The following is a 25,604-nucleotide window of genomic DNA, read 5'->3' as shown; positions in this document are numbered from 1 at the left end:
TTGGCACAGACGGCGGGCTCCGAAGTGATAGGCAGGATCTGCAGTCATGTCCGGCGCTTTCGCCATACCACCGCCTCCTTATGTCGCTGTCGATCCCAAGAGCAACTCAGGCACTGCTACGCCCAATAGCATCATACAGGCAGGCTTGCCACCGCCTGTCGTAGCAGCGAGAAGGTCTTCACTGCCTTTTCGCCCTAAGCGTCGACCTCCTCCCACGCTCAATGGAGACGGAGAACCCGTCGACGATGATGAGCCTTCGATCCAGCCACGTTCGGCATCCATGCCTGCCACTCCCTCAGTAGAACTTGCTACACTGCCCGTGCCTAATCTACATCTCGGTGTCGCTGCACGTTTCGCCCGTCAAGACCGCAAGCCATCGCACTGCTCGGTCGGCTCCACGCTCAGTGACGCTACACTAAGCGAAGAAGACGAAGAGGAGGCTCGACTGGTCGATATGCTTTCGTCTCTCACTGCGGGCACAAATTTGGCCACGGCCGATAAGCGCAAAGCCACCGTTTTCAGCACGCCCGTCGAGTCAGTACATCTACAGCCACGCTCGGTCGAGCGTCAGCCAATCAATGAGTGGATGGAGCAGTTCGCTTTTCCCCAGGTTCCTGGCGCGCTCAACATCGCTCCTTCGACCCCGCAACGCTCGGGCCGCCTCGATCGAGCGCTGCCCAGCCTGCCAAGCCCTCGAGGATCGCCCAGCAGGATCGCTGCATCTCTGTACTCGACGCCAGCAAGCACATCTAATGGCTCGCTACGGCACAGCTCGAGCTGGCACTCTGTCGCGTCCAGCCATTTGCCCACCTCTATGCAGCAAGGCAATTTGGCACGACGCAGCGAGGACAGCCAGGATCCTCTCTCACAATCACCCTCGCAGACATCCCAGACAAGCGACTCGGACATCTCACACACTTCACGCACGGGCTCGTCTTTGCTCACTACACCATCAACGACTGCCACCTCTGTCGCTTCACCCACTCAGGCGCAACGCAAAGCGAGCTTGACTCATTCTTTGCGCCGCGTGCCCGTTCCTCGGAGCGAACCGGATCGTCGCAGATCGTCTATCGATGCCATACCCCAAGAATCATCTCAGATTACCTCTGCAGTCTCGTCAGTCACAGCACGACGAGGCTCGAATGCTGCACCCTTCAGTCCTGCACCTACCGCATCTAGCTTTCATGAGAGTGTGCGCGGACCTAGCGATTATGCCACTCCGACGCTCGACAGCGACACTTTCTCTTGCGCGAGAGAAGAGCCTCCTCTCAAGCCTGGCAAAAAGTCGAAGCTGCCACCGCAAGAGCCTCCACCCAATGGTCTGGCTCTGCGCAATGCACTCAAGTGCTACGTGCAGAACGAAGATGGCGTGAGCATCCAATTCTCGCAGCTCATCGATCCCTTCAGGCAACTCAATGGCGATCGTACTATCGTCATCTTCATTCGCAACTGGAGCTGTGCTCTATGTCTGTCCTATCTTCAAGCTCTCATGAAGCTCGATCAGACGGAGCTACGCGATCTCGGCGTGCGCATCGTCATCATCGGATGTGCCGGTGCAAGCTTGATCAAGCGTTATAAAGGTTAGCTGGCTTCTTTGTTTGCTCGAGTGACGCTGATCGAGCCTCAATCAGAATTGGCTGGATGTCCGTATGACCTCTACACTGACTCGTCGATGAAGCTGCACAAGTTGCTCGGCTTCAAGAAATCCTTGGATCCAGGCTCTAGCGCCGACAAGGGCGACTATATACCGTTCGGTATGGGCGAGAATCTTATCCGGTCGACCACGCAAGGCCTCAAACTCAAGACGCTCAATCCTGGTCCTATGTCTGCACTTGGAGGCGAGCTCGTCCTTCAGACGGGTGATCAAGGGATCGAGTGCATATACTCTCATAGAATGCGCACCACTCGCGATCATGGCTCTTTGGACGCACTGTTACGAGCGGCAGGAGCAGATGGAGAAATCAACCGATGGAAGATATGAAATAATTGACTTTCTAGATACACGCCACTTGTGTCATTTTGTGTTGTACATTTTGCGTGCAATCATGCGCTTTGTCTTGACAACATGTCCTTGTGCGTGGACTTTATAGCTTCGCCAGAGGAGGCTCGCCAAAGACGAGCTCAGGCGAAGTATAATCTGGATTGGTTGTGACAGAATTGAGGGGCTCTTGAAGCGCGAATGCAAAGAGCGAAGGGTAGACTTCTCCGTCGCTTCTGCCAAGTGCAGATGCAAGCAGGTAACTATGAGCTGGTCAGCCTGTGCGCACACTACGATGAAGGGAAGACATACTCTGGTACGTTGAAGCTATCAACAAGTGGGACTGCTTGAGGGCGGATCGCGCCCAGGAGCAGATCAACTTCATTCCGCAGAAGGTTGAGCTGCTCGGGGTTGATATAGCCCGAGCTCATGAAGTCGGCGGCATAAGTTTCCATTGTCTACACAGCGGAAAGTAAGCACAGTGACGAAGATCTTCAGGATGCAGTGCTTACATAGCAAGCATAGAGCTCGAAGCACGTCGTCATGATCGCATGCAAGGCGGGGTTCGACTGGAGCTTTTCGTCGTGCGCAATGGCATCGGCAAAGTTCTTCACAAGCAGATATTGCGAATGTGCCACTGAGCACCGATTGATATCGACTAAGATGGCATTCCAGGAGCGTCGCTCGACATCACGCTTGCGGACAGTGATACCGATCTGATACGCCGCACGATGGCCGAACGCGCTGATCCACATTTGGAGGTTACGGAAATCGCCCGAGAAACGAATGGGCGCCTTTGCGTCGACATGAGATAGATAATGTTTGATGTAAATTGCTGCCTCGTTGGTCGGGGGCATCTCGACATCACGATCTTCCCAGATTTGTCTGAACGTTTTGAATAGATAGCGAGCGGTCTGCTGAGGTAGGAGCCAGCTGTCACCTTCCCAGGTGAGCTGTGGCAGATAGTCGGCATATTGAGATGCAAGACCGCCTGCTAGGGAGAAGCCGTGACCACCGCATGCGCGACGGCATTCCTCGATAGCGTTACCCGCTGTGAGTGTGCAGATCGACTTGAGTCCAGACGAAGCAGCATGGGTGTCTGCTAGCAAGGAGAAGTCGCCTTGCTTCATACGAGCCTGGTTGTCTTCATAAAGACGGAGCATTGCTTCTGCCGTGTAGTGAAAGGCAAAAGCGGTGGCGATGACGGGGAACAGTCGATACTGGACTGTGCGATAGTCCAAGACTTGGTTCTCGGATGGCTTGCGTGTGAACTCGTCAGAGCCACTCGCATCTCGATCGACGAATTGCCTTCTGATACTGCAGTAGCGGACAGAGATGGTCGCTGCTCGAGTGAGTGCCTGGTAAGCTTGTTTGACAATGCCGACACGGATGTAGACCATTGTCTGATATGCCAGTCGGGAGTTGGCTGGCTTCTTGTAATCGCCCGTGTCGCCATTGACGGCAGAGAACTTGGACAAAAGGCTGACGAATGGAACCCGGTGATTCTGGAAGATCATGAAGCCGTTGTCCATGGAATTGTAGCCAGCTTTGGGGCCAATGTCACCAATCGTGACTCCTTCGAACGGCTGACGGGTCTTCATGTCGCGAATGGGCACGACAAAGGGATGGATGCCGCGATGCTCGCCATTGGAATAAAGTTGAGCCATGACGACTGCGTGATCTGCTGTGCGTCCCAAACTGCCGATCCAATACTTTGCTGACGCGAGAGAAGGCGTGTTGATGATGAATTCCTTTGTCTCATTGTCAAAGGTGGCGGTCGTCTCTAGACCGGCGACATTGGAGCCATGTCTGTAGGCCAGTATGAGTTCATGTCATGCCTGATCGACAGAACGATCAACATACCGCATCTCTGTCTGGGCATAGCAACCAAGGATTTTATAGTCGAGTGCAGGCTTGAGGAAGAGCTCGTGCTGCTCATCGGTGCCTTGCTCAGTCAAGGTCTTGATGAACATTGACTTGTGGAGTCCATATGGGCCTGGCATGTCGATCAGGACCTCTGCCATGTCTTCGTCCTCCTTGCTCCAGTTGAGATCCTTGACGATCTGAACGAGGCGCTTCTCCTTTCGCAAAGCATGCCTGAATTTCTCACCTCGTGACATGTAAGGGATCCTCGTCTTGTCGAATGCCTCCTCGCTCTCAATGACTGCCAGGATCCGGTTGAGTCGATCGATGTGTGCCTGACCATACAGGTAGACAGACAGATCGTTCGAGGAGAAGCTGGCCTTTGCTCGCTCACTTGCAAGGAGCTTGCCGCCGCTACTTCCGATCGTCTCCTTGAGCGAGTTGGGAAGCTCGATGTGAGGTGGAATGGCGCTCGTCTTGCCGGGTTGCATCCATGATGATGACATCCTGCTGCTTTGTCTGTCGGCGTGACCTTGATTCTGCTCCGATGGCGAGCCGTTCGATGGCAAGAAATGCGCCGGCTTGTCGCGAAACTGCCATAACCGAATTGCTGCCACGTAGACAGTGCCCCCCCCCCTCTTCAGTCGTCCATGGCGAGATCTAGCAGCGAGACGGCATGGAAATCTGACCAAACGCTAGCCCTCGCTCAATGGCTGGTCCGTCGAGAGCCATCGACAGACGATCAGCCCAATTTGGCGGCGTGGAAGTCAGGATTCGGGAGACAGGCCGCCGAAGCTGCACTCGTCGACCTACCTGAGCTCCGACAGAGCAGTCCGGAACATGCATGGGAGTCTGTGTATCGTCAGATTGAGCACATGCTCAAGACGTACACGAAAGCGAGGGAAATATGCACCCAACGCGCCTGGGGCCTGTCACAGTCGGATCATAGCAATCTGCGTACATCGGAATCAGGACTCGTCAAAAGTCAGTGCGAGGCTCGTCTCCTCCGCCAGCGCTCAAGCGCAAATGTGCAGCTAGAGTGTTGCGACTGTGTCCCTATTTCTATATTCTCCATGAGCTGATCTCGCCAGACCTCAAGCAGAACTACGGTCTACCCCCGGCACTGCTGCAGACCTTGCCAGGAGCGGGCAAATTGCCCGCATCGTCCTTTGCACCCCTCGCTGCACCTATCGACGCGTCAGCTCCTGCTGTGTCCTTCAGGACCTCCACAGCGAGCACAAGTCAGCGACAGGAGGTCTCTTACACGCCGCCGGGCACGCCGCCGCGAGTTTACGCTGAGCTTGACGGAGACGATATTATGCTATCGAACGACGACGACGACGACGACGACGATGGTGATGACGATGCCCTGCTCGGTCACACTCTATCGAACCCCTCATTGCGGTTGTCCGAATCGCTCACATCCGTCAGCCCTGCTCTCGCCAGCTTGTCGAGACGTTCACCAGCCACAGAACGAGCTCAGAACTCACGAAAGCGGCTGCGCAGCTCACCTGACGCAGCGATTCACAGCCCAGCGACATCGCGTCATCAGAGTCAGGCCAGGTCAGCACCACCGCGTGATGCTGGATCTGAAGTCAGAACGATCGATCATGTCATCGTTGACGACTCGATGGTCTCTCGGACGCTACCGGACGCGCTCGTTGAGATTTCGAGAATGTACTTTGAGCAAGAAGCAGCAGAGCGAGAGGCGCAAGAGAGGAGAGAGGAGCGGGCTGCCGAGGCTGAGCGCAGACGGGATCAATTAGAGCAGCTCAGGCTCGAGATTCGGCTGGAAGGGGTCAAACTGAAGCGTTTGAGCAGGCAGAATGCATCGTGATGTCGCAGTTTCTGAGCCTTGCCGATAATATTTCTTTCTCGCGCGTGTCTCGAGAAAGGAGCTCGAAACTCGTTGCAGCCGCATATACGCATCCTGAGCGGGCTACACTGGCTCTGCGAGGTGCGCGACAGCTTTGCAGTAGTCTCTTTGGACCCGCTGAAGCGGGTGAGCAGTTTGTAAACCGCCAGTACCTGCCCGAGAAGCAGCATCTCGTACTTGCGAGCTTGCGCGCCCATCAGCAGCAGTACGAGACGTATTGAGAGCTCGCAAGCAGTCAGAAGAGCGAGCAAGAAGGAATGATGGGCTCTTCTGCTATGGAAGTCGATCAAGACCTCGAAAGCCACGGCTCGTCTGCCTCGCAAACACCGGCAGGCCTCACGAGCATCGTCACTCGAAGCTGGCGCTGGCTCAGAGGCACGCCCGCTCCTCAACAAGCCTCTCAGGCCTCGGATCAGCAGCGCTCGGCCGATGCTGAGCAAGCGCGCTCGGGCAAGCGGCGCTCTCTGCTCGGCAAGCCGGAGGCGAGCGATGTCGAGGCGAACGCTGGCAAGTCAGGCGGCAGCAGACCTGCCCGACAGATACCAGAGCGTTCTCATGGCGCTTCGCATAGCAGAGCGACTCCCAAGCAGCCACCTTCGACCACTTCCACGAGACACAGGTCAATGTCAAAAATGTCGGAGTCTGGCAGGTCCTCCGTCGATCACGGTGGACAAACGGCAGCTTACAGGCGCAGAACATCGCACTCCACCCTGCAGCTGAACAGGTCACCGCCTCCGCTGACATCTGGCAGAGATAGGACTGCCGAGTACGACTCGTCTTACTCACTTTCGCAGCGCCAGGTGCCGCGCTCGCAGACATATACGAACGGCCTCGCATCCCGCGCTCTGACAAGCAAAGCATTTGCACACCAGGACAAGCAAAGCACGCCCAGAGCGAATGGTATGCTCAGATCGCCTTCGCCAGATCGCATGTCTATGGTCTCCGGCGCGTCTGCATCATCGCGATTCGGTGCTACCCGTCTGCCTCACACCTCCAGCATGACATACGGACTATCTTCAGCATCGCCCTTCGAGCCGCTGGCGAGCGATACTAGCCGCACCTCCTATGCTATGCCTGCTTCGAGATCACTGGCCACAGGTCTTGCAATTGCCGGGACTTTGTCGCCGAGTTTACTAGGCAAGCGGGAACGCAGTGTGGATGTCACCCTGAGCACAGCTTCACATCGATCTCTGCCTAGGTCGTATACGAGTGACAATAGGCTTACGCGACGGCAAGACAGTCGAAGCTCTTTTACACCTTCTGTGCGGGTTCAGCCCTTCCGTTCGCCGAGTCCGACATCGCACACTAAGAAGAAGCAAGCTGTCTGGGATCCCTCGAAGCGCATGTTCGTTTCGGCAGACGACATGCGTCGCGAGCGTCAAGAACGTCAAGAGAGCGCAAGCGTCAACGTGCCGCGCAACGAAGCCGAGCGAATCCTTAGTGTGCTCGAAAGCATGCGCACTCCCCTGGCGGGCGCGCGGCAAGCCAAGGTCAGCCAGATCTCCTGTCTGTTAAATGTAAGGCTGAAAATCTGAACGCAGCCTTTTACTGCGGTCAATGTGCCTTTGCCGAGCGCTTTACCGGCTGACAAGCCCTTCATGACCGCTTCGATGCACAGAGCTGCCAACACGAGCCACATCTCCAGCGCTGTCTCGCCGTACGCACGTCGTCATCAACGTGAGCTTATCGATCGCCGCCCTGGCATCGCGAGCCGGATGCGCGATGCGAATACGCAGAAAGCAGCTCCTGCTGTCTCTGCGCCTCACAAAGACTCCCACATGAATGACCTGACGTCCTCTGAAGACGAGCCAGAGCCGCAGCCCAGGAGAAGTCCTCGCAAGCGTACTCAAGCTTCCCCCAAACCTGCCCCAAGTACTCGTAAGAGTAGAAAGACAAAAGAGTCCTCTATCTTGCCAACGAGCGAGAGCGACGCTCCTGCTCCTGCGAAAGCTGCCAAAGCTGCCAAGTCTCGACGAAAAGGAAAAGCAAAAGAGGCCATTGCGGAAGAGCCTGATTCTCCTGCCGCAAGTTCTCAAACCGCCGAGCCAGAGACGTCAAAACCTGTACAGTTTGCGCGTGGCAGTGACTCACTACGCCCGGGAAGAACGCACAGTAGTCGCACCCATGCTTCTGCGGCTCTCAGTCGCTTCTCCGCGCGAGAGGAAGATCTCCCGCCAGCAGAAGCTGAAGACCTCGAAAAGATAAAGCTACCGCCCATGACCTTTCCCCAATCTTTTGCTTTCAGCACGACGCCTAGCGTGCCAGTCGCAAGCAAGTCATCGTCGCAGGATCAGCCGGTAGAGTCAGGGATACCTTCAACGTCGACCAGCGCTGCGAAGCTACCTGCGCCAGAGTCAAAGATCCCCGCATCACCTTTCAAGGGCTTTAGCGGCTTGCCTGCTGTTCCAACGCCGGAGCGATCAGCGCTCAAGACATTGCGACCCGCTAAGCCCGCACAACAGCCTTTGGCACCCGCCCCGACGAGCGTCGTTCCTCTGTCCATACCTAAATCGCTGGGCACATCTACGCCACTTTTCGGCGCGCAAGCCAGCGCCTCGCTGCCCAAAGCAGCCTCTGCAGCCCCAGCGATAGCAGAGAGTACGCCAAAGCCTTCGACACAGCGAAGCAACCCTTTTGCAGCGCATCGTATCGCAGATGCCGGCGTGCCACCGCAGCTCAAGAAGGGCACACAGCCTGCTCCTTCGACGTCACCTGTAAGTATCGGCAGCGCACGTCAATATGACAGAGCTGACCTGGCTGCCCGGTCTAAGGAGGACGCTCCGCCATTCGTGCCAACAAAGCCTGCCGCAGCACCTGCGTTCTCGTTCGCTGCGCCCGCTTCGAATGCACTCGCGGTAAGCAGCGGGCCCACGCAAGTCAAGCGCAAACCGTCTTTCACCGAGCAGACGCCGGTCAAAGAAGGCCGAAGTGAAGGAGCAGACGATGCAGATAGTGCAGCGAACGATAGCGTGATGATGCAATCTAGCCCGCCTCTACCCGCTCCAGCAGCACAAACTGGCCTCTTTTCGCCTACAGCCGCCGGCAGCAATCCATTCGACGCTACGAAGGCGAATGCTGCACCGAAAGCTGCGTTCTCCTTCGGCACGCAGCCTAATCCATCTTTTGGAGCTCCAGCAAGCAAGGCAGATCCGCCTACTAACTTCAATTTCGGCGTGCCCAAGGCCGTCAACGGCAATGCAGAAGGTCCTACGAGCTCTACCGGCGAAAGCCAGACGCCGAAAACATTCGTGTTTGGCGCTAAGCCTGAAGCAGTAGGGAAAACCCCATCCGCGCAGCCAGCGAGCTCGTCAGGACTGGCCTTTACTTTCGGCGCGCCGGCAGCCCCGGCATCGAGCACACCCTTTACGTTTGGCACGCCCACGAGCTCAGCGCCGACAACGAGCACGAAGCCTGCTGCAAGTCAGCCTTTCACTTTCGGCTCGCCAGCTCCAGCTGCGCCTTCGCCGTTTGGAAGCAATACAGGCGGCGCTTTCGGCAGTAACAATGCTGGGAATGCGTTTGGTGGCGCAACTGCGCAGCCAGCCAATCCGAGCACGTTCACTTTTGGCCAGGCAGCAAGCAATGCAGCTGCTTCGCCTTTCGGTGCAGTCAACGGCGCATCCACGCCAGCATTTGGCTCACCGCCACCGGTCGTGAATGGCTCACAAGCCCCTTTTGGCAGCTCGGCAAGCATGTTTGGCGCCCAGCAGGCCGTACCAAGCACTTTCGGCAGTACGAATACCTCGAACCCTTTCGGCAGCAACGGTCAGACTGGAGGTACTGCTGCCGCGTTTAATTTTGGTCAATCAAGCACGCAGCCGCCGACTCCAGCCCCTGCAGCCCCTAGCTTTGCCTTTGGCGCGCCTACGAATGCGACGCCTCAGTCCTTCGCATTCGGCGCCGGCTCTTCGCAGTCATCTCAGCCGCAGTCGACTTTCAACTTCGGCGCACCAGCTGCTCAAGCTCAGAACCCTTTTGGTGCGCCTGCTATCACGCCGACGGCACCGACGCCAGGCACGCCTTCTGGAGCGCCTATCATGTTCAACATTGGCTCTGGAGGCGGAACGAGCTCGTCGAGCAGGCCGATGAAGCCGTTGCGACGAGCGGGCAGATGAGATCGATCAATGTTGTGCCTGTGCATCTCACCGCGCGCATAAAATGCTAATGACCCGTTTGAGCGCTTGAACGTTACATGAGCCTTGCAGGGCCGGTGCCTCAGCCAGTCTTTGTCCTGCGTTCCCATGCTAGCCAAGTCAACTGTTTGCAATTCTCAGCGAGCGGCGAGGAGCTAGTCTCAGGGTCAGCAGGGCCACACTTTCTAAAAGCTAGTCGATCTAATGGAGCCCTGCAGCGACTTGAAAGGCCATGTAGCGCTATACGATCTTGCAAGCTTCCGCCCGACTTTGTTATGGAAGGCACACTCCGATTCGGTCCTGCAGGCGCAGCTCTGGAACAAGACGATCATCAGGTAAGCTCGAGGCAACAGATGCGACGTCGAGCTCGTTCTCATCGTCGCATGAAGCCAAGGCAGAGATAATGAACTGAAGCTGTGGCAAGTACCCGAGAAGCCAAAGACGCTGTCACGAGCTGCGGCGTTGCAGGTGCCATCTATAGCTTCACCGTCGACTGTCGAGCTCATGGGCAGCACGGGCATCAATGCACTCGGGTTCTGCAAGTTCTCACTTTTGGCTGTCTCGCAAGCGGAAGCCCTCGTAGCGTTGCCGTCGATACTACAAGAAGACCAAGTGGACATCTTTCACCTGCCGAGTCTCACGCGAGTGCATCGCTCTGTTGCGGCAGATGCATTCGTCACGACTGATCGTGTCGGTCAGTCATGTGTACTGTTCCTTGCGTTACTTGCTGAAAACGCAGCAGGCATGGTCATGGCGCTGCAGCTCTTTCTCGACGCGCAGAGCCGACTGTCGGTGCTCATTGCATGGGAAGATGGTCGCGTCGCGCTATTTGGCTTGCTGCAGACGAGCGACTGGTCGCAGCCGCGCAGAGATGCAAGCGAGGGCTGGGAGCTCGTCTGGTGGCAGAAGCAACACAAGGAGCCCAGTTTGTGTTGATCTGAAGCTTGCGATTGGCTGCGCTGAACTTGTTGCTGCAGTCATGTCATTAGCGCTCGCGGCGGATCACTCCGTAGCTTGGACTGTCGCTGCGGATCACCTCGTGATTGCCTACGACCTCACTCAGGGGGGCAAGACGACGCGACATGCGACTGATACTCCAGGTAAAGCTTGCATTGTCGCTCGAGACGATCAGAAGATCCTCGCTATAGCTGGCTGGGATGGCCTGTGCGTCTGGACACACTAGCTGGCTCGGAGCTGATGCTAGCCGCAGGGTTCGAATCCGTTCGATCAAGACATTCAAGCCCCTTGCGATCTTGAGCTTCCATCGTGACACCGTCAATGCAGTCGCTTTCGCGCCGGTCATGCAGCCGAAGCAGACTGGCAAGCCCGCGCGAGCCTGGGTAGCTGCGGGCAGTATCGACATGCGGATCAGCCTTTGGGAGATTTACCCCTCTTGAGCTAGAGGGGTGCACCTAGGTCATACGAGTCCGCTGATCATTCCCTGCTCCCGCCAGACCGGCAAGAACGGCTTCGACCATCTCTGGCCAGTCTGGCTGGCCCGCTGGCCGCTGTTCGAACGTCGTCGATTTTGCATCATAGGCGCACAGCGCTGTCGCGATCAAGATATCTGCCGTCAGGCCCGTTACAGCCGATGGCAGGCTTGTGTGCCGGAAAGCATGCAATCGGAAAGGCCGGTCGAGTAGCCAGATCATGTCATTATGACTATGCTCGAGCTGGATCGCGTCTCCTGCCTCTTTGTCGTTGCCCAAAAATGCAGCGAGCTTGCACGAAAAGATGGCATCCACTTCGCCTGGGTTTGGCTTGAGCAAGGCTACAAGCGCAGCGTCGATCAGGTAGACCACTGGCTTGACAAAGAGCAAATTGCGCGAGACAAACGCGGGCAACGTTGCCAAGGCGAGCATCCTCTCCGGGTCAAATGGCAGAGCGACTTCTTCGTTGGCTTCTCGCAACTGCTGTCGCATCAGCTTGTGTTGAGCGTGCCGAGCTAACACATACTGCAGTCACTTGTATGCTGGCATCCTCTGGGTCTTGACGCCCGCCAGGTAAGGCGGTCTCGCCAGGATGTGATCTGAGCGTCTTTGCTCTCGTCGTCAGTACCACGCTGAGCTCGTCTTCTTGATCTGCATACAGCAGCACTGCGACTGCTGCAACTTTGCGCCGTGGCAGGCTTCATGTGCTGGTCAGCTCGTGGTCAACCCCTGATCAAGAGACCCACTCGACATGATCAATTGAATGCCCCAAAGCGGCGAGCCGATGCAGGCATTGTACTGGCTGGCTGCTGAGCTCGTACTGGCTTAGAAAGCCCAGCAATGCGTCCCCCATAGATCGCCTACGATCTGCGAGCGCCCTCAATCCAATGCGGCAAGTCTACATCTCATCGTCCAGCAGATGAATATCTGATTGAAGTTCAAGCTCATCTCGACAGCCATCCACGCTCCTTAGACCTTGGACAGCCAGTCACGATTTGAAAGGCCCAATAGCCCCGTCCTTGGACACCTTCTGTGCGCTTCGATCCCTGACTCAGCTTTCTTTCTGTTCCTCGCCTGTGATCGACCTGAACCAGCTCACATGACCTAGGGATCGACACGCTGATCGCCCAGCCAGGCGACTTTAAGCCCGCATTGGTATTCTGAGCAGGCTCAAAGCGGTCGGCAGCCGGCCGGCTCCCTTTTCCTGGGCGCGTCGCGATCGGCCACGCTCATGCCGCCTGAACTCTGGGCTTCCAGGCTTTAACCGACAGCCAAGTCTCATTCGATCGCACTACCGAAGAATATCATGGCGTTGAACCGACGACTGCACTGGGTCAGCCGACGCTTTGTGCATCGTACCACTCCCGCTTATGTATATAAGTGAACAGTCTACCTCCAGAATTCCTCATTTACACACTCGGCCATCCTCCCACAGTTCCAGAACAATACACCATGAGAACTGCAAGCTATGTCGCATCGGCTTCGGCCCTCGGTCTCGCGCTGGCCGCGCCCCTGGAAAAACGCCAGGCCGCTGGCGCACTCACTGATCCTGATATTCTCAACTTTGCCGTAAGCTCTTTCAGTGCTGCAGCTTTCTGACCTCATTGTGATCCTTACAGCTCACCCTAGAGCATCTCGAAGCTACGTTTTATGCGCAAGGTCTCGCCAATTTCTCGGCTAGCGACTTTCCATCGGCGCAAGTCTACGCGAACATTCAGTACGTGCCTTCTCCGTAACCCCACTACTTTTCTGACGTCTAGAACAGACAAATATCGGCTGACGAAGCATCTCATGTGCAATTCCTCACCTCTGCGCTGTCCGCTGCCGGTGCGAGCCCCTTCCAAGCCTGCACGTACGATTTCTCGAGCGTGACATCTGCCACGGCGATGCTCGCGACTGCCCAAGTTCTAGAAGGCGTTGGAGTGCGTTCCGCAATTTCTGCGGCACGGTACATGCTGATGTACATTTTGCAGGTGTCAGCTTACCTTGGCGCTGCCGGTTCGATCAACAATACCGACTATTTGACTGCCGCTGGTAGCATTCTCACTGTGGAGGCTCGCCACAACGCCTACATCCGTTATTCCAACGGCTACTCGCCTTTCCCTGCACCTTACGAGACGCCTCTGAGCCCCAACGAGGTCGTCACATTGGCTGCGCCTTTCCTGGCAAGTTGCCCATCCGGCTCGCAGCTGACGCTCACCGGCTTCCCTGCCATCAAGGTCAACACGACTGCACCCGCCGTCGGTAGCCCAGTCGCTCTCTCCGTCACCAACACATCTGCCATTCCTTCGGGCTCGACCGTTTACTGCGGTATTATCTCGGGTGTCGGCGCGCCTGCATTCACCACCTATGCCAACGGTCAATGTGATATCCCCGCCAACACCACAGCCGGTCAGGTCTACATCGTGCTCTCATCAAGCAACACTGGCATTGCCGATGGCACCACCCTCGCCGGCCCTGCAGTCGTTGAGCTTGGTACGAAGAACGAGACGGCTACTGCTGGTTCGTCCAACTCATCCTCAGGTGGCTCTTCCGGCGGCTCATCGTCTGGTGGTTCTTCTTCTGGCAGCTCTACATCTGGCGGACTTCCTCGATTTACGTCACAAGTAGGCGCAGTGGGTCTGTCGCTCGCGCTCGGCCTCGTTGCTGCGCTCGCCATGTAAGCAAACCACGCCAAAAGCATCACTTGCAGCACACATGTAAATCTATTCAATTGCACATTGGTTGACATTATCATTCCTCGCAATTCTTGATGTTCATGTTGATGTTCATGAGACCATAGCTGAAAAGCTTGTCTGTCTATCCCGTCGGTGAAATGAGCTATTAACGCGTTTGCACCACACCCGAGCCACCTGTCTGATCTGTGGCCCCTGAGCACGGGTCGTCCGCCTGCTGATCTCAGGAATGTCTATACCGTCACACGAGCAGAAATAGATCCCCACGATATGCATCAGACATACAAACCCCTTTGATGATGCTTGGTTGCTTAGTAACGATATCTATAGGCTGGGTGCTTGTCGCCCAGCGAATGCTTGCTATCGGCGTCTTGATCGACATAGGCAAGCGGCTTCTCTTCTGCTTGTTCCTCGCCTTGCCGCGCAGCCAGTCTATCACGCTGTCTGTTGTCGCGTTTCAAAGTCATCCAGAGCGTCGATGCGCAGAAGACGGCAAGCAGGAGGAAGCCAATCGTGATGATGTGTGCCTTTCGATAGTGGTCTTTCGAGAATTGTGGCCTATAGATGAGGACGCCGATGATCGAGCCGCAGTTGCCAACGCTGATCTGGATGGCAGCGGCGACACAGCTGTTTGTGCTAGTGATAAGCTCGCGTCATACAATAAGTAGCTAGACACGGACCGCTTGCTTTGAGATGAGACGTTAATAATGGGCCAGGCGAGCAACAAGCCTGTGGCGGAATAGGTACCGCATGCGATCAAGAAAGTCGCAATGTATTGCCCCGCTGTGTGCTGAACAGAGATGATGACGACATAGCCGATCAACGAGACTGACAAGGAGAGCAGGATGTTGATGGCTATGCGGCCGGTGCGCTGACTGATAAAGGCAGAGGTAAGCGTCACGACTGTCACGTGATATGAGCTCCTGAAAGTTACGAATAGGCTATACTTACTGGCTGCGAGGAAATAGACAGGAACAGTGAGCAGCTGTGCATCTGCAGCTTTGTAACCGAGTGCTGTTATGATGGTGGGCAAGAAGAGTGAGATGCTATTGGGCGAGATGAGTTCGGAAATCCAGCTTGAATGGAGACACACACGTATACAGAGAGAAAGCCGCACCGTGGAACAGAAAGGCGTACAGCCATACTTTGTAGTCGGTGAAAGCGCTTCTAATACCGTGCCAGTTGAAGTGTTCCATATCGGCAGAATCGCTTGCAAGTCGCAAACGGCGGAACAAGCGAGCCTTTTCGGAGGCAGTGAATCGTTTGCTGTCCGTGGGCCAAGTGGGTACGACGGCATAGGCGACCAGAGAGACCAGTACTGTGATGGCACCCTCGATGAGAAAGATAGCCTGCCAGCCATCGATGACGGAAGTATTGATATGACCGAGACCGTAAGCGAGGATGCCGCCAAGCGAGCCGGCAGCAGCGGCGGCGGCAAAGAAGAAAGCGACGCGCACAGCTCGCTGCTCCCGTGTGTACCAGTAGCTGAAGAGGAAAGTAGTGCCCGGGAAGAGACCTGCTTCGGTGACGCCGAGGAAGAAGCGGACGGCGAAAAAGCCAGACTTGTTGACGACGAGAGCCTGCAGCATCGTCACTGCTCCCCAGACGAGGGTGAGAGTCGGCAGCCAGACACGGGGGTTGAAGCGCTTCAAGGTGAGATTCGCTGGCACTTCGAAAGCTGCATATCCTACGAAGAAGAGTGCGAGGCCGACGTTGTACGCCGAACCTGTACCGAGATGGGTCTTGGTCGCGAGACCTTGTACGCGGGCGTTGCCAACATTTGTTCTGTCCAAGAAGGAAAGCAGGTAGAGCAGGGTAAGCATGGGCAGGACGTGCAAGTCGATCTTGCGCGTGAGTGCTCGTTCGGCCGCCGGATCATCGTGTACTTCTATGGCGTCGACCGAGCCGAGCTCTGATGAAGCGTCGGGCGTACGGGCAGAATAAGTCGACGCGCCTGGCTTCTCGATGCTTGCGCCTGGCTTTTCCAAGCCTTGCTGGTCTGCAGCTTGCGTGGACATTGTGCTGTAAGCTACCAGTGCGCAAGCTGTGGATCTTCAAGGCCGCTTCGCTGTCGCTTTTTGTATTGCGACAGGAGCCAGCTGAAGGCGCAATCGAGCGCTTGTCAAGATGAGGTTCAATCTGGGCCTGAGAAGAGCGGAGCGATCACTAGACAGAGAATGATGCATGATGATGATGATGATGATGATGATGATGATGATGTAAGCGGATCGATGTCGCCTTTGCAAGCGCGAATGTCGTGATGGCCTCGGCCAACTTCGATCACGTTGTCGCCGCCCCGCGGAGCTTCCATCTTTCTGAGCCAGCCGCCTTGCCTCGACAACTCTTCCTGAAGGATGCCGTCGGTCGCTCAACTCACGTCTGGTCAGCACGATCCTGTGCTCGACCTTTTGGCGCCCTATAGCGAATTTCCCAAGGAGATCAGAGGCAAGACAGTCTGGACAGCGACAGAATATGCCAATGCCCCCGAGCGATGGATCTCACGCTGGACAGAGCAGCAGCTAGAGGATCTCTCTGAGGCAGCGGACAGATGGGCTGCTTCCGGCCGTCCCCTGACAGAGATCACGAAGGAGACATTTCAAGTTTCTCCAAGGCTAGCCGAGCTCTTTGGCCAGTTGAGAGAAGATCTCATCAATGGCAAAGGCTTTGCACTCATCAAAGGCATGTCGACCGATGCTTGGGGTGTGCAGAAGTCGGCCACTGCCTATCTCGGCATAGGCGCGCAGATTGGCGTCGTTGTGTGTCTCCTCTGACGACGAATGCTGCTCCTGCTCCTGCTCATATGCGCACTGCAGGTCTCGCAAAATCGCAAGGGACATACGCTGGGGCATGTGCGTGACCTGGGCAATGATCCGAATGACATCAGCAAAGTCAGGATATACAGCACTGCCGCTAAGCAATATTTCCATACCGACTCGTCCGATCTCGTCGGCTTGCTCTGTCTCGCTCGCGCGCTCGAAGGAGGCGAAAGCGACATTGTATCTGCACATCACGTCTGGAACTGTCTGCAGAAGGAGCGACCGGACATCGCGGAGCTGCTGACGACGCCAACATTTCACTTTGACCGCAAGGGCGAAGTCTCTGACGGACAACGACCTTTTGTCACCAAACCTATCTACCACTACCTAGACGGCAAAGTGTCTAGCTTCTTCGACCCGTACTATGTCAAGTCTATCGCACGCCATGTCGAAGCCGGTCTCATCGAAGCACATACACCTCAGCAGCTCGAAGCCTTTGAAGTACTCGAGCAGATCGCGAGTCGGGAAGCGCTACATATGATCCTGGACGTCGGCGATCTTCAGTTTGTTGCCGATACACATGTCTTCCACGCACGCACAGCCTACAAAGACTACGCACCGCCTGCGCCCAGACGGCATCTCCTTCGACTCTGGCTAGCGACGCCAGAGAGTCAGGGTGGCTGGAAGCTGCCCTACCCTGACTCGAAGCTGGACAAGCGGGGCGGCATCCAAGTCAACTCTCAGCCAGAGACCTGTCCTCTCGAGGCCGAATAGGTCCAATGCATATGACTTTGACCGCTGCACTTGGCCAGATCTTGCTGCTGAGCGCGCGCGACACCTGCAATTGAATTCGGCCTGCCTGCAGCCAGCTTGAGCTTGCTCGGCAGCAGAGGTCATCAATGGACGTGAGTGCGCTCGAGGCGGTCTTGCCTCTGTCTGTGCCGACGCCGAACGCTGTCAGCCATGCGAGTCTGATCCCGGCAGAGGACCTGACGACCGAGTATGAGCTCGCAAGGAACGGACAGAATTTGCATGCCTGGCAGAGCTACATCAAGCATGTCAAGGAGCAGAACCACAGGCAGGAGATGGACGCAAGAGGGACAGCGACGAAGCAGCAAGAGAGTGCGCTTGGGAAGAAGCTCGCTACTCAGCCGGGCAGGGAGAGCTATCAACGCATCATCGACGTCTACGAGAGAGCGCTCGCTCACTTTCCGACGTCCTACAAGCTCTGGAAGGCTTACCTCGACGCTCGCTCGGCCTACATACTCGGCATACCCGCCAAGAAGCTCAACTTGGCCGCTACGAAGAAGAAGAGAGACATAGAGGCTGGATCGATCCTGCAGGACCTCAAAGGCCTCGAGCAGGACGACCATGACCGCGATGTCGCTCAGCTGTACGAGGGAGGTCTCAACGGTACCATCGGACACATCGAATGGAGAGCGCTCGCCGCCTGCTTCGAGCGTGCGCTCACTTGCAACCCCAGGGTGAGCTCCTCTCGGGCTAGATCTGCCTGAACGCGCTGACGTGCATTGCGACGCACAGATGCCGCGACTGTGGCTGAACTACCTCAACATGCTCAGACAACCACTCTGTCCGGCCTACCTTTCCCATACTCACGCCAGGCGCACTTTCGATCGTGCCCTCAGGACACTACCCGGCTCACTTCACGAGCGTGTCTGGCGACTTTACTTGAGATGGGCGACAGCCATAGGCGGCGAGACACTCGTCAAAGTCTTCAGGCGGTATCTGCGCGTAGACCCTCTGCCGACAGAGCACTATGTCTCTGTCCTACTCGAGCAAGGACCGGAACGCTCACTCGAAGCGGCGAAGCTACTCCTGTCGCTCTCCCGGAGGGCTGCAAAGGGTCAGTACAAGTCGCCTGAAGTGAAGAGCTCCTACGACTTGCTTGGGCAATTTCTTGAAGTCTGCGTGAACCATGCAGACGAGGTCGGGCTTGACGAAGCCGACGCTACCGCTATTGCGTCAACAGAGAGCGCCGGGGGCGCCGCTCGTCACATGCTCGCGCAAGGAAACGCTGCAGCCGCAGAGCACGATACAGCGACGAACGGAACGGCCATGCAGGTTGATGGCGATCAACCGGTGAACGGCTTGGCCGTCTATGATGCAGATGTCGACCCTGCAAGTGTCAGCAAGCTCGACGTCGAAGCCATCGTGCGGCATGACGGGCTGGCTGCGTATAAAGATCAAGCCGGTACGCTCTGGGCCGGGCTTGCAACCTATTGGATTCGCAAAGGCGATCTAGATCATGCTCGCCAGATTTTCGAAGAGGGCCTCGCCACAGTGCTCACTATCCGTGACTTTACGCAGATTTTCGATGCCTACGCCGAATTTTCAGAAACCTACATCTCGTCCCTCATGGATGCCATCGCAAATCCACCGGAAGACGAAGAGGACGTTCTCGGTCCTGAAGATGAAGAAGAGCTTGATCAGCGCATGCAGGACTTTGAGAGTCTCATGGACCGGCGACCTTTCCTCGTCAACGAAGTACTCATCAGGCGCAATCCCAACGATATCCAGGAATGGGAGAAGCGCGTCGCTTTGCACGGCACGGACGATAGCAAGGTCGATGAGACTTATCGTAGGGCGATCGATACCATCAATCCGCGCAAGGCCGTCGGCGGCTTTCACCACATCTTCATCTCTTATGCCAAGTTCTTTGAGGAGGGCGGTGTTGCTGCTTCAGCTGCAGATCGGTCAGAATCCGATCTTGCTAGCGCGCGACAAGTCTTCGAGCGTGCAATCGCGGTACCGTTTCGCAAGGTGGACGAGCTGGCCGAGATCTGGTGCGAATGGGCAGAGATGGAAGTTCGCAACGAGTACGTCATGCACCATGTTCGTCCGCATACGTGGCTGATCACCTTGAGTAGGAATTACGACGAAGCACTTCGGATAATGCAGCGCGCGACCGCTTTGCCTCGCCGGACAAAGGTCAATTTCCATGACGAGACATTGACAGCTCAGCAACGGCTGTTCAAGAGCTTGAAGCTGTGGTCTTTCTACGTCGATCTCGAGGAATCCATCGGATCTGTCGAGTCAACGAAAGAGGTCTACGACAAGATCTTTGAGCTCAAAATTGCAAATGCTCAGATTGTCATCAACTTTGCCAACTTCCTGGAAGAAAATAGCTACTTTGAAGATAGCTTCAAGGTCTACGAGCGCGGCGTCGATCTTTTCACATACCCGGTCGTCTTCGAGATCTGGAACACCTACCTGACCAAATTCATCAGACGATACGGAGGCGAAAAGATTGAGCGAGCCCGCGATCTCTTCGAGCAGGCGCTCGATGGCTGTCCGTCAAAATTCGTAAAGCCGCTATATCTGCTCTATGGTCAGCTCGAGGAAGAGCACGGCCTGGCGAAGCGCGCAATGAGTGTCTACGAGCGAGCAACGCAAGCTGTCGATGCCAAGGATCGCTTCACAGTACGTGTCGATTTTCCTGCCTTACTTCGGGATTGACACGCGAGATAGATGTATGAGGTTCTTATTGCGAAAGCAACAGCCAATTTTGGCATGCCTGCGACACGGTCGATCTACGAAAAGGCGCTGGAAGCCCTGCCCGATGCCGAGACTGCTACAATGTGCCTGCGTTTTGCTGGGCTCGAGAAGAAGCTCGGCGAGATCGATCGCGCGAGGGCCATCTACGCCCATGGCTCGCAGTTTTGCGACCCCCGGGTGCGTCATTTGACTCGCAGCTTACATATCGCTGATGAGACGAGAGCAGGTCAATCCCGAATTCTGGTCAGACTGGAACTCTTTCGAGATCTCGCACGGCTCCGAGGACACGTTCAGAGAGATGCTGAGGATCAAGAGAGCAGTGCAAGCCAGCTTCAACACCGAAGCGTCCTACATTGCTGCTCGCGCCGCTAATGCCCGTAAAGGCAACGTACAATCAGCGGACGCTACCGACGCCGTACGGGGTGCTGCTGATCCGATGGCTCAGCTCGACAATGCGGCAGGTCAACAGCCAGCATTCGTGCCGTGAGTACTCGCTCGGATCTGATCTGATCTTGCTGATATCTTGTCCGCAGGGCGACGACGACTGCCAAGCCGCGCGTCGATGAGCAGTCTGAGCTAGCGCAAGCAGTTCCGACCAACGCAGACGAAATTGCGCTCGATGATGACGAGGCTGACGAAGAAGATTAGCGGGTATGTGAGCAGCCGCGAAGGATTAAGAGCGATTGCATAGATCGCTACAAGCTCGCTGAATCTAAATGCACGAAGCCATCGATTTCCGTCTGACGCGGTGGAATCCATCGTTTGGAATTGACATCATCGGGCAAGTCATCTGCAGCGTGATGTGTCTTGTCAAGCGCGATCGTAAGCACAGATGATGTGTCCGACTCGTCATCGCTATCGGTAAATTTGGTCTCGATCTGCGCATCCTCGGCCAAGGCATCATCGTTTGCATCTAATTCGCGGATAGCAGAGTCGGTGAGGTCGTCTGGCAAATTGAGCAGCTCGTCGTCATCGTCGTCGAACGAGCTAGTGGTGGCAGCTCGCGAGTCAAATGCCGTAGAAGGCCCTGAGCCCGGGGGAGTCCATAATCGCACCCCGTCGAACAATTCACGTATGGTCGCTGACGTATCGTCACGCAAGCAGTCGAGCAGCTCGCTTATGGCATCGTGGTCACTTTCGGTGGAATTCCGATTCACTATACGCAATGATCAGCCTGTGTTGGTCATCGTTGCGGCCATGACTGACCCTCCTCGCATAATGTGAGCGCGATGCGAGCGGTGGCTAATCGCACATCCACGATGCGATCTTGAGCAAGCTGCAAGAGGGTTGAACAAAAATACCGCATAAAGTCCGCGATGGGCATTAGATGGTGAAGACATGCGCGCGGTAGGAGTAGCGATACCATGCGTCGCCGGTAAGAAGCATCGCTGACAAGTTCAAGATGGAGACTGCGTATCAACCGCGAGGCTAAATTCTGATCGGTGGCATGCAGAAGCATGAGAGCGACCGCATTGGCAGTCTCAACCCGTACGTCGGAAACCTCATCGACCAGGCATGTCGAGATCAGGTGCCACCATGGGTCATCAGCACCTCCTCGTCCGTAGGCATTTCCGATAGCGGATAGTTGGCTCGCAATTGCCAGCCTCACTCGCCATGCAGGGGTACTGTCGCCTTTGAGCACAGTAATCAGCATGGCTATCTGCGAGCTGGCTGTCTCTGGCGTCAGGTTAGACACGAAGTCGCCAAAGTGCTCTAGAACGCATGCCTGGGCATCGTCTGATACTGTTACGAACGCTGAGAAGGGTTCGACCAGGTCACTGTTGGTGATCACTGGGCCAACAATGCGTGCGACTTCGAAGATAGAAGCGGCGAGACTTCGTCTGACGCCCATCTGACTCTCGCGGGCAAGTTCGAGATAAAATTCTCGGACTTCTGGCCACCGGTCTCTACCCAAAGTCTGAATCACGGCCGGGAAGTTGAAGGCGCAGATGATGGAACGCTCGTAGCTCCGACGAGAAGACTTGAATGCGTTTATCAACGCATGTTCTGCTGCCCAAGGAGACTGGTCACCCCCGTTGCTGCTTGACGCGGTCTCGTCTTCGCCGAAGGAAGGCACAAGCGGGGCAAAGGGGGTATCCTCTGATGTATCCATGTCTGCTTCCTGCCTAGGTGGTCTGTCGTCTTCAGCCAAGTAGAACTGCAAGAGTTGCTGCGGCACGCGGTCACTCGCTTCGGCGAACAGATGTATAAGTTGGCCAGCGACCTCCAGAAGGCCGATGCGCACGTCTGCGGACGCGTCGGTGATGCAGCTATCGCAAGCCCTCTGGACTTCTGCGGATCGGCCATGCAAGTCGAGCCGCTTACATATCTCGGGAAGTATTAAGCAGGCTGCCCTTCGCGTCTGCGGGTCATTGTCGAAGCCTAGCTTATGATGTAGCGGCAAGACGGCATCTGTGACCTGTTCCCGAGGTATCGTGCGTGCTAGTGCGCCGATAGTAGATATAGCAAGCAGCCTTGTACTGGGATGCTGACGTTGGGCAAGCATGAAAACATCGCGCATAAAGTTGGTAGCCAGGAAGGCGCCTTCAAATATTTCGATGTCCGCCACTGAATGTAGCAAATGCAAGCCCATGATCTCGGCCTGGACCACTTCGAAGGTGTGACCATCCTCGTTCTTCACCGTATGAGGATCTTGTCGATAGTAAAGCTCGGCAGGGTCTGCCAGATTGAGCTCAGGCTCGCTGGTTGCCGGAGAGGCTGCACTTGGCGACTGTGCGCGATCGTCGAGGTGTATGGCATCATGCGCCGGCGGACTCGATAGTTCTACACCTTGCATCTGAGAAGATGCTGCATTCTCGTGATCTGCTTGCAGCAGTGTCAGAACGACATCGAGTGCGATCGTTGTTTTTATCAGCTCCTGTGCTTCCGAGCTCACGCTGTACGGCGGATGCGCGTGGCTTCGCTCCTCTGGAGCGTGCGCAGCGAACGATGGTATTTCCGGCGGGGGGTACGCAGGCTCTTCGTATTCCCGGCCGCAAAGTTGGCATAAGAAACGCATGAGCGCAGATTGGGCAGAGCTGGAAATCTCATTGAGCTCGTCCGTCAACAGACCGAGCAAGAGCTGCGTGAAGGCTCCGACCGAGACTGTTGGCAAACGAGCGACGATCTTGCGAGGTGTGATGTCCTCTAATTGATGCTCCGTCTTCGGAGTGTCATCCGCGGTAGAATTGCCACACGAGCCTACAAGTGTGGAAGAGGAGGAGGTCGTGCCAATCGAGACCTGATCGCTGCTATGAACAGCGTCGCGCATGTGGGCAACATCCAACAGGCTCGGGGGTCGCCCTCCTTCGATTGGCTTTGAGGTGCCTGCAGCAGGAGTGCTCGCAGGGGCCGACTCGGGCATATCGAGCTCAGCCAGCGGACATCGAGTGAAGTAGTACAGCAGAATCTTGTCGAGCGTTCGTGCGAGTCCTATTCTGACATCTTCCTCGTCTTGCGCAAGACCGTTCAGCAGTGGCAAGATGAACTCGACGCTTTCGCAGATATCGACTTCTTCGAGCCATTCCGCTAGCGCTTGCGCGACAGTAACTCTGTCAACAAGCCATCAGCCTGCTGCATCGAGAAATGCATGTGAGCTTGCCTGTGACAGGCATTCTCTGATTTCGCATAGAGAAAGACGCGTTCCAGAATACTCAGGCTCTCGTCCTCAAGATCGAGACCGGTATCGGACAGATCAGACATGGTGGGCTCGCTTGTCTCTGCCAGCGCTTGGAAAGAGAAAGATGGCTCAGTCAGTTCTGAGGGGTCGATAGAGTCGATCTGCTGATGGGGATCAGGCTGAGCTTGTAGCACAGCGGATGTCTGAATTGGACTGCTTGTCGGCGAGTCATCCGTATCTTCGGACAGATCCCAGCCTGAAGGCGGCGGCATCTCAAGCCCAGGATGAGAAACAATAGCGCGAGGCTCGCTATGAACAGGCGAGGTTGCGCGCTGCTCGTTTAGCGGAGGCTCCGAGTGGATCGGGCTGGAAGAGAGCAAAGCTGCAGCATGACTGCTGTCCTCGGTTGGTGTGAATGTATCGAGGAAGCTTTCGACGGGGCTACCTGCGGGCGAAGAGGATGAAGGCGTTCGCCGGTGTCGTCTCTTTTCGCCGGTCGGCGATAAGGTCCGACCCCTGGCAGTCAACGCGACAGTCGCGTCGCCCTCAAGCGTTGGCGATAGCTTGCCAGGCTGCGCCGGACTGTCTTGCAGTAATTTCTCAGGCTCCTCATGAGGCGAGAGCGGCGGAGTGAGCGTCAGTGGCGGTACAAGTGAGGACGGACCCGGCAAGTTGAGCGAGCCAGGAGAGGCTGGCGCGTGTGAGGGCGAGGAATGGGCAGGCCCGATTCTATGCTCATCCGGCCAATGCTCATTAGGGTCATCTACCGCCAGTATATCTATCGCACAGGGCGATAGTCGGGCTGACCCAAAGTTGGGCATTGACGAGCTATGCAGAGGCGAAAGCACAGGTGAAGCATGTGCAGGACCGAACCGAGGCGAGAGCAGACCGTTCGGCGGGCCGAGTCTGCTAGGCGAAGAAGCTCGCCTGGCCGGACTGCCCGCCAAATGTGGCGGAACGGCCGCCCTTGAGGCGTGGACGACGTCAAAAGCATGGCCTGTCGGACTGCCCATCGGCGATCCGAGCAGCATCTTTGGATGAGCAGGCGATGCAGCTGCGAGCGCAGTGGACCGCGCAGGCGATGAGCTCAAGTTTGTATTTGAGCTCCTCCCTCGACGGGGCGATATGCTCATCGGCGAGAGATGGCTAGACTTGTTGAGGTCTGTAGGCGTGCTGAGCCCGTGATCGTCATCTGCGCCGTCCATGGACATCCGTCGCGTGCCAGAGGGACTGCTGATCTCTATGCCATTGCGGGCTACCTGTTGGCTGGACGGGGATCCGTTCGAAGTGCCGTTACTGGTCGAGCTGTGATCGCCTTCCGAGTGAGTCCTATGGGGTGTGCGATCATTTGCGTGCGTCCATAGTCTCGCCATTGGGCTCGACATGCCATGCGACTGGTCTGAGCGTGACGCCTCCATGTCGTGGGCATGCAAGTCATCCTCCCCCTCCTCGTCCGCATAGTGCACACTCAGCCGTCGTCTCTTTCCCTTTGCTATCGGCGTACGGTCCGACTGGGCCAAGCTAGAGATGGACGAATTGGAGCCCCCTGCAGGGCCAGCGATCGGGCTGACATCTTGTGGCTCTTCATCAGCAGGCAAGTCATCAAATTGGAAGTCGAGTGCTGCGAGAAGGCCGCGCAATGAGCCTGTCAGCAGCTGTCCACGCCTGGAGCTCTGGACGCTCACTCGACATGCTGGACGATCCTTCTTCGCTAGCCTGTCAAGTCTGCGCCATTGGTTGCGATTCGGCCGCCCGTCG

At 56.4% G+C, this 25,604-nt stretch overlaps 11 protein-coding genes across 11 annotated transcripts; 7 read left to right on the top strand and 4 right to left on the bottom strand.

Annotated features, from left to right (window-relative positions):
• Nucleotides 1-46: 46 nt before the first annotated feature.
• Nucleotides 47-1,981, top strand: L969DRAFT_101791 (uncharacterized protein; the record flags this gene model as incomplete). The annotated part of the gene is made up of 2 exons (XM_014714695.1): nucleotides 47-1,580; nucleotides 1,632-1,981. 2 exons carry the CDS (start codon nucleotides 47-49, stop codon nucleotides 1,979-1,981), a joined length of 1,884 nt encoding a protein of 627 aa, XP_014570181.1.
• Nucleotides 1,607-4,347, bottom strand: L969DRAFT_615706 (uncharacterized protein; the record flags this gene model as incomplete). The annotated part of the gene is made up of 4 exons (XM_014714694.1): nucleotides 1,607-2,241; nucleotides 2,291-2,436; nucleotides 2,491-3,787; nucleotides 3,842-4,347. 4 exons carry the CDS (start codon nucleotides 4,345-4,347, stop codon nucleotides 2,085-2,087), a joined length of 2,106 nt encoding a protein of 701 aa, XP_014570180.1. The 3' UTR covers nucleotides 1,607-2,084.
• Nucleotides 4,348-4,491: 144 nt separating this feature from the next.
• On the top strand, nucleotides 4,492-5,938 carry L969DRAFT_44707 (uncharacterized protein; the record flags this gene model as incomplete). Its single annotated transcript, XM_014714693.1, has 4 exons — nucleotides 4,492-4,825; nucleotides 4,876-5,639; nucleotides 5,733-5,798; nucleotides 5,852-5,938. The coding sequence occupies 4 exons, from the start codon at nucleotides 4,492-4,494 to the stop codon at nucleotides 5,936-5,938; spliced, it is 1,251 nt and encodes a 416-aa protein (XP_014570179.1).
• A 39-nt stretch (nucleotides 5,939-5,977) lies between these two features.
• Nucleotides 5,978-9,832, top strand: L969DRAFT_92819 (uncharacterized protein; the record flags this gene model as incomplete). Its single annotated transcript, XM_014714692.1, has 3 exons — nucleotides 5,978-7,207; nucleotides 7,259-8,431; nucleotides 8,489-9,832. 3 exons carry the CDS (start codon nucleotides 5,978-5,980, stop codon nucleotides 9,830-9,832), a joined length of 3,747 nt encoding a protein of 1,248 aa, XP_014570178.1.
• Nucleotides 9,833-9,869: 37 nt separating this feature from the next.
• L969DRAFT_71280 (uncharacterized protein) lies at nucleotides 9,870-11,247 on the top strand (the record flags this gene model as incomplete). Its single annotated transcript, XM_014714691.1, has 6 exons — nucleotides 9,870-10,016; nucleotides 10,069-10,185; nucleotides 10,240-10,544; nucleotides 10,590-10,775; nucleotides 10,828-11,014; nucleotides 11,061-11,247. The coding sequence occupies exons 1-6, from the start codon at nucleotides 9,910-9,912 to the stop codon at nucleotides 11,245-11,247; spliced, it is 1,089 nt and encodes a 362-aa protein (XP_014570177.1). The 5' UTR covers nucleotides 9,870-9,909.
• A 15-nt stretch (nucleotides 11,248-11,262) lies between these two features.
• L969DRAFT_45192 (uncharacterized protein) lies at nucleotides 11,263-12,133 on the bottom strand (the record flags this gene model as incomplete). Its single annotated transcript, XM_014714690.1, has 3 exons — nucleotides 11,263-11,760; nucleotides 11,807-11,978; nucleotides 12,027-12,133. The coding sequence occupies 3 exons, from the start codon at nucleotides 12,131-12,133 to the stop codon at nucleotides 11,263-11,265; spliced, it is 777 nt and encodes a 258-aa protein (XP_014570176.1).
• Nucleotides 12,134-12,732: 599 nt separating this feature from the next.
• On the top strand, nucleotides 12,733-13,943 carry L969DRAFT_15615 (uncharacterized protein; the record flags this gene model as incomplete). The annotated part of the gene is made up of 4 exons (XM_014714230.1): nucleotides 12,733-12,849; nucleotides 12,900-12,997; nucleotides 13,046-13,202; nucleotides 13,254-13,943. The coding sequence occupies 4 exons, from the start codon at nucleotides 12,733-12,735 to the stop codon at nucleotides 13,941-13,943; spliced, it is 1,062 nt and encodes a 353-aa protein (XP_014569716.1).
• A 323-nt stretch (nucleotides 13,944-14,266) lies between these two features.
• Nucleotides 14,267-15,973, bottom strand: L969DRAFT_92815 (uncharacterized protein; the record flags this gene model as incomplete). The annotated part of the gene is made up of 4 exons (XM_014714689.1): nucleotides 14,267-14,582; nucleotides 14,636-14,858; nucleotides 14,907-15,001; nucleotides 15,051-15,973. 4 exons carry the CDS (start codon nucleotides 15,971-15,973, stop codon nucleotides 14,267-14,269), a joined length of 1,557 nt encoding a protein of 518 aa, XP_014570175.1.
• A 336-nt stretch (nucleotides 15,974-16,309) lies between these two features.
• L969DRAFT_44919 (uncharacterized protein) lies at nucleotides 16,310-17,485 on the top strand (the record flags this gene model as incomplete). The annotated part of the gene is made up of 2 exons (XM_014714688.1): nucleotides 16,310-16,711; nucleotides 16,769-17,485. 2 exons carry the CDS (start codon nucleotides 16,310-16,312, stop codon nucleotides 17,483-17,485), a joined length of 1,119 nt encoding a protein of 372 aa, XP_014570174.1.
• A 125-nt stretch (nucleotides 17,486-17,610) lies between these two features.
• Nucleotides 17,611-20,714, top strand: L969DRAFT_45779 (uncharacterized protein; the record flags this gene model as incomplete). Its single annotated transcript, XM_014714687.1, has 5 exons — nucleotides 17,611-18,195; nucleotides 18,254-19,548; nucleotides 19,600-20,152; nucleotides 20,201-20,404; nucleotides 20,454-20,714. 5 exons carry the CDS (start codon nucleotides 17,611-17,613, stop codon nucleotides 20,712-20,714), a joined length of 2,898 nt encoding a protein of 965 aa, XP_014570173.1.
• A 208-nt stretch (nucleotides 20,715-20,922) lies between these two features.
• Nucleotides 20,923-25,538, bottom strand: L969DRAFT_15611 (uncharacterized protein; the record flags this gene model as incomplete). Its single annotated transcript, XM_014714229.1, has 4 exons — nucleotides 20,923-21,383; nucleotides 21,434-23,776; nucleotides 23,836-25,467; nucleotides 25,532-25,538. 4 exons carry the CDS (start codon nucleotides 25,536-25,538, stop codon nucleotides 20,923-20,925), a joined length of 4,443 nt encoding a protein of 1,480 aa, XP_014569715.1.
• Between the last annotated feature and the right edge of the window lie 66 nt (nucleotides 25,539-25,604).

The sequence above is a fragment of the Mixia osmundae genome (genome assembly GCF_000708205.1).
Source record: "Mixia osmundae IAM 14324 unplaced genomic scaffold scaffold_2, whole genome shotgun sequence".
Lineage (NCBI taxonomy): Eukaryota > Fungi > Basidiomycota > Mixiomycetes > Mixiales > Mixiaceae > Mixia > Mixia osmundae.
This window is presented reverse-complemented; position numbering and strand designations above follow the sequence as displayed.